The sequence below is a fragment of the Mya arenaria genome, chromosome 14, assembly GCF_026914265.1.
Source record: "Mya arenaria isolate MELC-2E11 chromosome 14, ASM2691426v1".
Classification (NCBI taxonomy): domain Eukaryota; kingdom Metazoa; phylum Mollusca; class Bivalvia; order Myida; family Myidae; genus Mya; species Mya arenaria.
In genome coordinates, this window is record NC_069135.1 from 48151132 (window position 1) to 48165402 (window position 14271).

At 32.3% G+C, this 14271-nt stretch overlaps 2 protein-coding genes across 3 annotated transcripts; both read left to right on the top strand.

The window, feature by feature from the left end:
* Positions 1-238: 238 nt before the first annotated feature.
* Positions 239-1470, top strand: LOC128216872 (uncharacterized). The gene has a single exon (XM_052923574.1). It carries the CDS (start codon positions 335-337, stop codon positions 1178-1180), a length of 846 nt encoding a protein of 281 aa, XP_052779534.1. The 5' UTR covers positions 239-334; the 3' UTR covers positions 1181-1470.
* Positions 1471-4964: 3494 nt separating this feature from the next.
* On the top strand, positions 4965-12405 carry LOC128216871 (carbohydrate sulfotransferase 3-like). Of its 2 annotated transcripts, XM_052923572.1 has the most exons (6): positions 4965-5133; positions 5438-5553; positions 8614-8694; positions 9897-10089; positions 10181-10290; positions 11290-12405. In XM_052923572.1, the coding sequence occupies exons 2-6, from the start codon at positions 5487-5489 to the stop codon at positions 11925-11927; spliced, it is 1089 nt and encodes a 362-aa protein (XP_052779532.1). In that variant the 5' UTR covers positions 4965-5133; positions 5438-5486; the 3' UTR covers positions 11928-12405. The 2 variants fall into 2 exon arrangements, with proteins under 2 accessions (XP_052779532.1, XP_052779533.1); XM_052923573.1 differs by lacking the exon at positions 4965-5133 and having other exon boundaries at positions 5311-5553.
* The last annotated feature ends 1866 nt before the right edge of the window (positions 12406-14271 follow it).

A 14271-nucleotide genomic window follows, 5' to 3' on the forward strand; every position in this document is an offset into this window, starting at 1 on the left:
TTAACTTTATACAAAGATATGCGATAGTAATCCTCCTATAACTAGCATGTTCATGCTACCCACGATTCTGGACGAAAACTAAAAATATGACCATTTTGCACTTAGTTACTGATTGTAAGTGCGAAGAGTTCAGAAGGTATAATCTGAACCCTTAGCTCTAACCCAAATATCAATGTTCCGTTAAGGATAACATTTTCGTGTCAAACGAGCCGATAACATACCGTGATATCATGTTTCCGTAAACATCAGGCTTTATACTATGCATAGGAACAACTTAGACCTAAAGAACGGGAAAGATTTCTGCATTTAATATGATTTGTGTTAAACATCAGGTATGAAATCTACTGGCAATACGGTTGTCGTCTTTTGTGTTCTCGGTTTACTTATAATTTTAATTCATTTCAAATATAATAACATTTATCATGGACGACTTGGAAAATCCATGTTAACTCAAAGAAGCAATGAAGTTAATGACAATGCAGTGCGCGAATGTCGGTATGTCTTTCTGGATTTGGGTTCAAACAAAGGTGTGCAAGTTCGGAAATTATTTGAACCTAATCTTTATCCAAATGCTTTAATAATCCCTGTATTCGACCGGGTTTTTGGAAATATCTTCGAAAGGCAAATATATGCCTGTGCATTTGGCTTTGAAGCGAACCCGAGACATATGAAGAGACTAAAATTTATTGAAGAGTCGTACAAAAACAAAGGCTTCCAAGTGGATTTTTACAACCTTGCTGTTTCAGATAGGGACAATGCCATAGTAACAATCTTTTCGGAAACAAACTTTAATCTGGATTGGGGAGCAGGAATTTTAGACCAAGCCATCAACAATAAGGCCAATATGACTAGGTATAAGGTACACACAGTGGATATAGTGAAATTCATCGTTGAAACAATAAATCCTTTGAAACCAAAAGCAGTTTTTATGAAGATGGACATTGAAGGCTCGGAGTTTTCGGTAGTGCCTCATATGATAAAGAATAAGGTTTTGTGCAAGGATATCATAACTTCAGCGGGTATCGAAATCCACAAATGGGCAGGAAAACCACTGAATATGTCATTAGACATGAGAGAATTAGAGCATAATTTGAAACAACAAGAATGTGTTCCAACAAGTGTTATTCCGCTTGACGATGAAACATATAACATGGACGTAGCAATTAATCCGGATAGCTGATCAATTAACCACCTATCTGTATTATATGCATACACAATTGAGGGACGGATCCAGCATTTGAAATTAAATAATGGCATTTGTAATTACTTGTAGCCCAACACATGTGATCATTTGTTTATTAATTGTGTATTATTTTTTATACTTTTGATAGAGATGAATAAAATTGAGAGTAAACTGACATTAAATAGGGGGGAATATGGGGCGCATTGTGGCGAGTTTGACCTTCCAGCAGAAATCAAAATATATATGCTTTGGTTTAGACAGTTTCTATTTCGATCTAACATTTGCAATTAATTCAGTTCAACATATTTTGAACATGATCATAATTATTAAAGAACAAATATGATTGACACAAGATTTGCGGTCACCTTCCTAGTTGAAATCAAGAACATGTTTTATGTTCTTATTTAGTTTGTATCTGAAAGAAGGCACAGGTGGCGATGCACAAATTTATTCCGGTATGGCTTTCCATACGGATGAAGTTGATGGTAGAAATAAACTCGTTTACAACTGTTATTTATATAAAATGTTACGGTTAGCTCCATTTCAATGAGTGTACGAAGAATCGGCAACTCTTGATGGAATCAGTGAAGTTAGATACGCTGGTGCTAGTGAGTGGAACATCTTGTAAATTACTTAATATAGTAATAGGTTTATGTTAATGTCGCCTTTCCTTAAGTAATTCGATTCCAGGTTCAACATAAAGATTAGTCAAAGATACTAGTCGCTTTCCACCGGCTATAATTTTCGCCGCCTCATGTTGAACTATTTCTAAATCGTCCTAATCTGCTTGCGTCAGACTATCCCAGACTATATCGGTATATTTCAACATAGCTTAAGAAATGTAAAATACATAACTTCATGCAACGTACAAAGAACGTATTGGAATGATCGCGTGTGGTAAATTCGCTGCCAAGCCGTCCGTTTCACGGATTATATATAATCTTGCCATTAACAGGTGCTGAAGATTAGACACCGAAAAGTTTGAGTGTATTTTCAGAAATTTGAGTATTATTCATGAATTTTAAGAAGTGCAAATGCCTATTAGAGTTTTTACAGAATTAGCCTTGAGGGTCTCCAGCTTGTATTGAACTTGTATAGAAAAGTTAAGATTATAAAATATTAGTTTAAAATCATGAATTGTTGCAATACAAACTATATATTATACACTGTATTTAGCGCTTTATTACTTAAATGCAACCAGGGCAAACGTAACTGGACCTCAGATGTAAAGAATATGTTACAATTGACAGGTTTTGGTGATGTGTGGACATTTAGAGACTCTGTAATCAATGTTCCTTCTTTCATTGAACAATTCAAACTGAGATTAAAGAATCTTTACTTTACACACTGGCGTGGGGGCTTTCAAACATTGTCTGCATTGTCACTGTTTTATGCGCTCAAGACTAACTTTGACATGTCACATAGACTATTTGTGGAACAAGGACGGTACTAAAACATTCCAAGAAGTGACCGCGAATGTACAATTTGTGGAAATAATGACATAGAAGATGAATTCCACTTTCTGTTAATTTGTCCTTCATATAGGGATTTACGGGAACACTATATACCAAAGTGTACTGGGGAAGACCAAGAATGTTTAAATTTGTAAAACTCTTAAATACGACAAAAAACAATTATTACATAAAATAGCTATTTATGTGATTATAGCAAATAAAGTGAGAAATTCTTTAATCAACATTCCTGTGTGATATATATATATATATATATATATATATATATATATATATATATATATATATATATATTGTATAGTTATGTATTTACGCACTCCCGCGTTTATTGCGGTTTACCATTTTGTATGCTATGATCGTATTATTGTTATACATTCCATTTACATGCATGTTTGTAATAATAAATTGTATGCGATAATTAGCTGTATATGCTTACATCGAAAATAAACCCCATGTTTGTATGTATGATCACCATTCTGACCAATATGATAAACTTTGAATGGCGGCATCCAATCAAAATCTAGTAACATTTCCATTTGTTTCCAATTTATTGCACCATCAGTGATTTACACCATCCGTGATTTATGGCTTATTAACTTGTAATGGTTTAGTAGCAAGTGCATATAACTTATGCTAAATCATGTATTAAGAGCTAAGAATTATAAAGTCTTAGCTATGTGAAAGAAAAATAATACCAAAATATTTTTGTAGTAACTCATTCTTTTGCATTTGATGAGGTCAGACATTTTAAGATATATAATATACAGCGAATATGTGTTGATCAAATACTTTATAACATGCCACAAATCAGAATATTTATTAGCTATTTTTTTTTACTTCAGACCCTTGGGCAAGTTCGGAAAGTCATACAGAATGTCTACAGGACTTGAGAAATCAGGGCCTATTTTAATAAGTGTTGGGAATCATTATCAATTACTTTATTTTTTATGGAGTTATTTTTACCGCCTGTGCTTTGCAAATTGGGAAAAAGTTGACATTGGGAAACACACAAAATCAGGCCAAACTATCTAATTTAATGGCAAAAATATATGCATGTTTTAATTTATTTATATGCCTTCATTATTTTGTCAAATAGTAAGTCTTGTTAAGATTTTTTATTCATTAACGTTATGAAATCTGCATTTATCAAATTGGAAAAACATTATAAAATTTAGGGGAAAATGGACCGTTTTTCTCAAGGGGAAACAGCCTTTAGAAGGCAGTAAATTTCACCCAAAACACTGTATATGTTGTTGTTGCTTTAGTCATATTGTAAATGATTATAACTGAACAAAATTGACAAAAAGAAAGAAGAAAAACTGATTTCAGGAACTAGCAATTATTTTTTCATTACAATCGATCATCAGAACATCACTAAAATGTATAGTCTAAACTTAATTAAACCTCAAAACAAAGCATAAGCATAAGTTTTCAGTTTTGGATAAAATTCACAAAATAAGAATTGCATACCTTCCTGTGCACATCTGTTTAATAAAATGAATTCATTTCCTTTAACATGAAGTAAAACAGTTCATTTTAGAAGTACACTTAAAGGATAACATTTTGAGCGGTACTAACTAATTGCATTACCATACTCAAATGTTGACACTTTTCGTGGGAACGACCCCTTTAAAAGAATAACCAATTATAATTTCCGGTGATCTTCAAATGTAAAAGATCTACACAATTCTTCAAAAATGGAAATATTTCATACTTGACTGAGTTCCTATTGAAAAATTGTCCTGAGGAAAAACGCTATTATTAAAACATGTGCTAACAATATTCCCAAATAATTTGGAATGGTATAACAAACAATTAAACTCACGAATAACTGTTTCTGTGTCTGTATTAAATCCATATTTTGAAAAAAAGGTAAAAAGGTGTTATTGTTTATCTTTCAAACTAAGTTCAATTTACACCGCCAAGGCTATTGCTGCCTTATGCACCAGTCAATTGTAACCACGACCTCCCCAGGTCCGGGGAATAGTGGGGACTTTGATTTTAGGTCCAGATAACCCCAGGAAAAACAGAAAATAAAAAAGGGTAGCCAAAATGGTCAATCTGTGAGAGAGCAGCTATTTTGTTTTTAAAAATCAATACTAAACGCTTACTATTTCTCTTTATGTACGTTTTATACTATGATAGTTACCATTTAGATCATAGTAAAATAGTCAGGAGTTGAATTTACAACGACCATATTCCATCCAATATTCGTTACTTCGATGAAAGAGTTAGAGAGCAAGTCTAAATTTTTATGTAATTCGATTCGTTAACCAAACTATTTTTACCAGGACACTCTGTGATTTGAGTCTTCGATGTGAAGATGTTGACTTTTTAAAAGATAAGTTTCGGTTCAACAAAACTATATACACGTTTGTCAATTTGCTTTTGAATGTGAAACATGTTTTGTTTAAACTTTACTCTTTATTGAAGTGGTAAACAAAAGAGCAGACGTTTAAGAAAGTTAACACCGTTAATGTAAGAAAATTCAGACATAAGAAATAATGATTTAATATGTAATTGATAAAGATCATTTGATGTGGCGCAGTCGCATAACGATTTATTTTGTGAAAGTAGATACTAACAATATATTAGTTTTTAATGTTCTACATTAATTGTGCAAATTAATTGTTAACGGTTGACAACTGATTTTCTGAAATAAATGTATTGGTAAACTTTGATTAGGGTTATTTGACTAAAGGTTAATTAAGATTAACTATATTTGTAGTAATTGAGTTATAAATGGCAATTTGAATTTAACAAGGATTTTTATCATACCTAGATCGACTAATTGCCTATTAGATTCGGCGAATGCTACTTCATGAACAGTAATGGGAAGAAAGAAAATCCGGCTGTGCTTTACAAGTATAATAGTAACAGCAGGTTTGGTTATCTTTGGTAAGTACAGTTGTGAATAATGCATTCAGGGAGAAAAAAACGTTATTTGGTTAGATACCAGCATTGAGTGAGAAAAATATTCGGTTGCAAACAGAATGGCGGATTTATAAGAAATAGTACAGCATCTTTTAAACCTTCGGCTGGTAAGTGGACTTTTTGTGTATATTTTGAAAAAAAAGTATACATGTACGTCCAGTATGTGGCGAAAGTCATATTCTTCAATCATTGAAGAATGTGCTTTCAGATTCAATTGGCTGCAAATAAACGTGTTGATTGTATCCACAATTTTACATAATTTCTTGGCCTTTATGGCATATATGTTGATTTTGAAGCTATGTGTGTTCTATTTTCCAAACCTGATGGCTATCACTCAACTGTACATGTTTTCTGGCAGATTTTCATTGGTCATTCGTGCCTACTCCACCCCTCTACGCTCCCACACCATTGTTAGTTGTGAGCATATCACGCACTTCTTTGTGAGACTGCAAACAAACGTGTCCAACCGTCCATGCATTACGGCTCAAATTAACTGTGTTCGACTGATTAACAAGGGTTTATGCGTTGATATACCATAGTAAAAAGATAATAAAGCTGACATCATTTTAGAATACTGTACATCACTTGCATTTGCAACATCTAAAAAAAAACTCCACTTACAAGACAAATGTTTTTAGTTTTCTTATAAATCCGCCATATTGTTTGCAATCGAACATTTTCCTCACTTTTATATCAAACCAAATCAATTTTTCGCTCTGATTAAGATCAATGCCACTTCTCACTTGTCTTCAGATTTAAAGATTAAATTCATTGATCATTGTTCGTGAAATTCATATATAATTATATGAACGTTAATAAAACTGAGTACACGTTAGGTTGTTGCTGTTTTTGACAACTTTTCCTCAGACAGAAGGGTATCTAGCGAGATTATCTACTTGTATATATAAAAGAAATAAGTATAACAATATTGTATACTCTACAAGTATTTCATTTGGTCATTTACATCGCTATCATTTAGGACTGTTTGCTATGAGTTTATAATTTGATAGATTATGCATAAAGACCATCGCCCATGAGCATACATCAATATAATTCATAATATATATAATTATACACATTTCTGCCAAACGATCGTTGGTCACAACATATATAAATACATGTATACTTATTAATGATAACAAGGTACTAACGAAACACAAAGTGTACATTGAAATGGTATATGAAGCTCATCAATCAATATCTAAATTTCATTATCTACGAACCTTTCGTTGAAATACAAGTTATCTTTATCAGGTTCATCAAAAACACAGAGTTTGGATCATTTATAGCTTAAAAATATAACATAAAGTCAGTATCTATTAGCTTTGATGAGGAAGATTTTGTTATACATTTCCTTTTACATTATCCAATATGTTATTGTCACTTACCGTTAACAGCCCATGTGTAGCATTGGCATCAGATTAAGTACAAACAAACACAGTTTTCTTTTTGAGAATTCCAAACATATATATAATGACCTTCTTTTAAATTGTCATCATACATAGTACATAACAATGCATGCCTTTGGCCGAATACCATCATTATAATATATACATAGATGGACACTCAAAATAAATGTCGGTGTAAATTAACCATTTACTGCAATGATGAAATGTTCGGGTCAGTTTATTTCTGAAAAAAAAACGCATTTCAAAGGTCTTTTGTGTTTATTTTAACATACAATAAAACAAAACTCCAATTCAAAATGATTTCAATTTAGATCACTTAAATAATACCCTTTTAATATACAATTTGTGTTCAGGCTCATGCCTCCACCAATGGGATCGCCAGACATATATGGATACTAAGTAAAGGTATTATATTCAAACGGCATAGTTCTATGTCCAATCGACTAAAGATATATAACCATGCCGATTGAACACATTCCAAGTACATTAGACATAATTACATGTCAATTGGAGTTCACGTATCAATCAGACATGCCATGACAGACATCATAGAATATCGATTAGATATAACATTTTTTAACCTTATAAGACGAAAATTGACAATATGTCGGTTGGACAGAATTAAACGTCACTTTGAAATAATGACATATCAGTTAGACATAATAACATGTTAGGTAGACATAATAGCATGTCGGTCCGACATAAAAGCATGTTAGGTATACATAATAACATGTCATTTAGACATAATCACATGTATGTTAAACATAAAAACATTTCGTTCAGAAATAATAACATGTTAGGATTGTTGGGATAAGAGTGAGGTTTGTGCACTTAAACTGGTTTAAAACCCCAGTAAAATTACACTTTACTGACAGTCCCAAGGCGGTACCTAACAATCCTTGATAAACATATCTAGTCTTTTTTATATATATAGTATGTATGCAATGTGCTGTTTGTGGAATTTTGTGCTATTCTTCCATGTTTCTTGTTTGTGATTTTTTGTGTTTATGTTCTATGTCTTTGGCGATAACACAGTGCCATTACACCGGGTTTATGTTTAAACCTTTTTCTACTGAGCTTGTTTCTGTTTTTATTTTGCATAAAATTGACATAAAAGCATATTAGTTAAACGTAATAGCATAATATGTCACAACATAAGTCAGTTGCGGCGGTTCATAGTATATTGTTTACTTATACATTTGCGTAAGACAGAGTGATGTTTAAAGGCAAATTATTTTTGAATTGGCTATGCTTAATATCATTTTTTCAGAAACTCCTGATTATATCAAACGTAATGTTCAGTTTTTAAATAAAAATAAATAAAGCCTATAAGTGTGATATTATTCAACGTCAATATATATATAAAAAAAAAACTGTTCGAACACTATAGTGGCTATTATCTATATGGCGAGTTCCGATTCTTCCTTGTATAAAGCAATACACCGTGATAATATTTATATTCAGTTTTATTTCGTTCAAGTGATGAATAGTTTTATGCAAATGAGAAAAGCATAAGAATAATAATTGGAAAACGCGGATACAACAAATAAACGAAAAAATAAGAACAAAGATATCGTAAATTGTAAACTCTTTACTGACACTGCTTCTTTTGCAGGTCAGCTGATTGGAAACTCCAGAACTACAGAGAAGAAGAATTTTAATTTGTCACTGCCGGATTACAAAGCTCAACTGAATGGTAAGTTTTATATAGTACTATTTATAAAGCAACACAATATGTCTGTTCTTGTACGTCAGATCCATCAGACATTTTAAGTAATCAAATAAACCCTCGAACGATAATACGGAGACAAATTGCACCCAAAAAGAACTCATTTCTATTTTAAAACTACATGTATATATAAATAAAAGGTATGAAGGGTCTTAAAGAATTTTTTTTACTGTACTTTTGTAAAATATATAGAGGGTACTTGTTGATTTTAAGATCGTATTTCAATTTACGAGTGTCTTAGTAAAAATGAAATTTCACAAAAATGAATTTTCTGTGATCACAAGTGAATTAAAATACGATCTTACACCGATATTAAATGTTCTGTTTCTTTTATGCTTAATATCGGAGTTATAATGTTATTGTAAGTCATTTTTCAAAATTTCCCTAAAATGAGTGATTCAACGCAAAACGTTGGAAACTTCCACACGCAGTGTTTTGACAGCTGTTAACATAACTGTCAAATCTATTACAGGACTCGTGTTTAGTGCAAACATTTTTAACACAGTCTTCAATGATTTTTGTTAATCTTTTTATCCTCCATACAAATTGCAAATAATGCAGGAAAGTAATTTTGAATTAAACAAGGCGTGAATACATGACCAAAATAATACTGCTCGTCATTTACTGTATGAAAATTCTGAAAGGTCGAACTTGTTAATTAAACAAAGGTGAATGAACATTGGATCCAAAACGGTTTACCAAGTTTGAGAGTTTGTTTAATAAAACAAGGATACTCAATTTCCACTCACTGCCAGATTTAAGTCTGATTCGCCAGTGAAGACCAGGCTAATTATAATTTGTTAATTGTTAAAAAAAAGGTTGTGTGAATTTTCCACTTAGTTCTTACTTCAAAGTTATACAGTTTAAAAAATATTCAATAGATGATATAACATCGAATATGTTCGAGCTGTTGTTTTCGTCTGTTATTTGTTTTGTATGAAAGCAAATGTTCAAGCATCCAAAAAGATCTTTATCCAAACATATGGAACCTTTTTTAATATATAACTAGATGTATTAACATTTAATGGCCTAAAAGTGATGCTTGTCGTTTTGATCAAGGGAAATTTACCACCCTCGATTAAAAAGTGTTCTTTAAGTTGGTATTTGCATTCCATAGTTTTCAATACAAAAATAAAAAATATATAATTCATAATCACATACCATTCCAGTGGAATCACAAACCGCGCCCAGACAGCGCGGAGCATCCAAGGTACTAATCCTTACATACATGCGGTCGGGCTCGAGTCTCACGGGTGAAATACTACAGCAAAGCATCGGGGCCTTCTATGTGTACGAACCCATCCATAGCATCAGGTGGCAAGACAGAACAGAGAACTGGACATACCCTGATGCTCCTACCAAGTACGTAAATGATAAAAAGCTTCATTTTGTTATAGTATAGAGTTAACATTGTATTGCTGAAACAGTGATTATTTTGTTTGTTTTATTTTAGACTCGTTACACCTGCAACTGTTCACAGGGAGCGAGTGGACGTGCTATACCGGCTGCTTACTTGCGATCTCAAGAACGTTCCAGACAGGGTCCTGCAGAGCGGTTTCCTAGGTAAGGAGTGAGCTTGTTCCTGTAGTTTTCATTGTATTTTTCCGAAGTATGCATTATGATGACCTAAATTAGAGATAATTAATGCTAATTCACTATAGTTAATTATTTGAGTACGGTATTTATTATAAAGTTATACTTTTACATGCATGCCAATGTAAATCAAACAAGAGAAAAATCAGAACTACTAAAATGATTTAAAATAGATCAATTTTGCTTCGAAATGAAAATATGATTCATATAGTCTGCTTCATATGCACAGCGATGTTTTATCCTCAAAAAAATAGGTCAACAAACTATACTAGTCCATTATAAATGAAGGGCCTTCCACACTGCAAAATTCGTTTAAAGAACCAAAACATAGAAGGTTTTAAACAAATCATATTTGTTTTTGGTTCTTAATTCTTAATTTAACAATCATAATACATGTATTCGTTGTGACATGTGTAGCTGTAATTAAGAGTTGAGCAATGTTTTCGAAGGAAGTTTCCTAAAAAATGCAATGCATTTTACGGAAATGTCATTATACAAAATGTGGTTGTATTGAAATAGTCAGAACTACCCCACCAACACTGTCTCAAGGCTTTGTGGTGATTGCAGCTATTATAATAAAACATATTTGCCTTTTTATAACCAGGGAATATATTTAAATCCATTATGTTTTCATTATTTTGTTGAATATCTTTCTCATTTGCAAATATAAAAGAACAACAACTCTCAAGACATTGTTAATAAGGTAGACTGTGGCATTTTTACATAAACAAACAGTTATATTGTTGACAGACTTTTCCGAAAGGATTCAAATACTTTTTGGTCCAAAATTTAAAAAAAAAATGTTATCTCCTTAGTACCCCAAAACATGTCACACAGGAGACATTTCCATAAAAATATTGTCCCTAATAAAACATGATTGTTTGAAACGCTTCAATTATTTGCCTTCACCACCGATGTTTGCACTGTGAAAGGCCATCAATTGTTATGTATATTCTATCAAATGTTTAGGTAGAGGTATGTTAACAAAGAAACTGAAACCTTGTGTGGAGGCTTCAAAAAACACACACAACAAGACGGAAGGTACTATGGCTTGCATACTGAACCTTCAAAAAGCATGTCAAGGCTCGCCTCTACGTGTGCTGAAAACTATTAGGTTTGATATGGAACAGGCGAGAAACCTGTCCGTGCTGATACCGGATCTGAAAATCATACACCTTGTTCGTGACCCGAGGGCAACGCTTAAATCACAAGACTATCTAGGGGAGTGTAAGGGGTTTACAAGACAGCAGTGTGTAGAGAGATTCTGTGCAATGGTTGAAGACAATATTGTTAGAGCTGATTCGATGTCAAAGTCCAACCGAAATAGAATATTTACTCTTAGATATGAAAATTTAGCAAAAAACCCTATGCTGGTATCTAAAGAACTTTATAAATTTGTCGATGGATCATTAACCAAGCAGATAGAGGACTATATATTTAATATAACGTCAGCAGGTCGCAAAGATGACTGCAATATTTGCACCACAAGGGGAAATTCTACAAAACATGTTGACAAGTGGAAGAAGACAATGAATAAAATTTTTGTCAAAGTAATTCAAAACAGATGTAACTACCTATTAAAAAGATTCGGTTATGACATCATGTAATTATGGGTTTATATCATTTTAAATGTGATGTTTGTGGAGTTTTGTGCTGCTCTTCTATGTTTCTTGTCTGTGATTTTGTGTTCTATGTCCTTGGCGTTTGGCCAGTACCACAAAACTGGGTTTATGTTTAAACTTTTTGCTACTGAGCTTGTTTCTGTAGCTTTTTGCATCAATATATTTATATCATTGTATGTATAATATTTCCTCCGTTTATATTAATCATCATCATCATCATCATCATCATCATCATCATCATCATCATCATCATCATCATCATCTCACTTGCAAACACTCAACACAAGTAAATTCCAAATAAGTCAACTTCTCCAACGATAAACACACTATATAATTACATCTACTTCGTTTGATTTAATGTGCCAACCCTTTTACACTTACATAATTACGGTGCTTAACCTTTACATTTGCCTATTTGGAACACACTTAAAAGCGGGTTTGTCTGCCTTTATATTTTCTGAATAAAAGAGCATAATTAGGTTTTTAATTCCATATTTAAAAAAAGTGATATCATGTAAGTTCCGAACTATGATGATAATCAAGAACATGATTCCTTTAAGGTAATTCACGATAACATGCCACAGTCTTGTTTAAGATTATTGAAATCTGGCAATATTGGTTCCGGGAAAACTTAAACGCTTCTTCGCCTGCCATTTAAACCACTGATTTATTATGATAATATTTATTTGGATGCAAAGATTTTGAAGCAGTCAAAATATAAACACTTAATTAATAAAACAGACAAGATTGCAGGAAATAACAAAATAGTGCTAGACTATATATTTCACACATCAAGCAATGAAATATTACCTATTACAGAAATGAATTGTGATCAGCAGAATGAAATTTAATATTTGATGATTTTGTTTGAAAAAATCGAAACGACACAATTGATTTCTTTATTTAGTGTAGGGATAAACAACTGTGGCGTTTGTTATCTTTCTCAATCACAAGACACGAAAAGACTAAGTCAAATTGTTCCCATTAAATATGTTTTCGAGTCCCCATCGCACCGAGAGATAAAATAGTATATGTTCTGAAAAAAATATTGATAAGTTTCTTTTCAATTCTGCATTTAAGGTACCTTTTGATTTTATTTATTTAGACGAACCACGGAAGTTAGTTATAAGAGACTTTCATAGAACAATATATTATAATGGGGTTTTAATTGGCATTTCTGGGGAATCACAAAGCAACCAGACACGTTCACAATATATTTTAGACACGACATTGTGCTATGTTACAAAGAAGCATTTAGATAGCTACCTTCACAAGAGAACAGGCCAGGTGAATAGTTTACAAAGTGATATTTACATGCATAATAATACAATCTTGGGGATCCTGAGGAACAGCATGATTGTGTAAACAAACGCTATGGCTATGTGTTTACGAAAATTCGCAAATCCTTAAACGATTGTGATATTTAGAAGTGACCAGGCATGATTGCGATTTTAACACAACGGACAAATGGTGATACTACACAACTTTAAACAAATATACAGTCTAACAAGATGATCATTCAGAAAACACATGCGAGTGTAAACAAACAAATAAATGGGCAGTTAAAGCACTCATCAATGCTGAAAAATCTGACAAAGCTTTTGAAAAGGAGTTATTTAAAGAAGTTTACAAAATTCACTGGGATTTTAGATTTAAGAAAATATTTTCAAAAACTGACGGACGACCTAATTGACCCAGATCAGTAACAAACATAATTAAACAAAATTTCAAGCCAACATCGTACTCAGAAAGATGCTTAATATGATGCCTTAGACATAAAAGCAAATGTTGATGATTCTAAAATACAGGATGTGAGAGACTTGATTAGTAATGAGGACGAACAATAACAAAAGCTTCGTAAAATTGTTAGGAAACAGACGAATGCTTAATGCTTTAGATTAATTTATTTTAGTTAAAGCCAATATATTATCAACTGCAAATGCTGCCGATGTTTTATTGTTGGAAAGGGAAATTATAAATATTATTGAACAGATAAATTTGAAAATTGATGACGGAGTACGCTTATCGATTAGGTCGGACAAGTAGAAACTAAATAACAGTCACTACAAACAATTAAGCAGGAAAATACTGAGTTAAAACAACAACTCAATGGTTTGACGTCCCTGCTTGGAAACCCATCTTTACTTATAAAGTATGAAATAGATGACAGAACAATTATAAAAATAGTGAAATTAGTTATTCATTGTGGTCAGCTGGAAAACCAAAAGGTTAACTTAATTATGAGCTGGTGGTTATTTTTACACGCACAATTAACATATATCTCAAAACTGTTTAACAGAGTTGTTGGTTTAAATTAGTAGAGCCAACA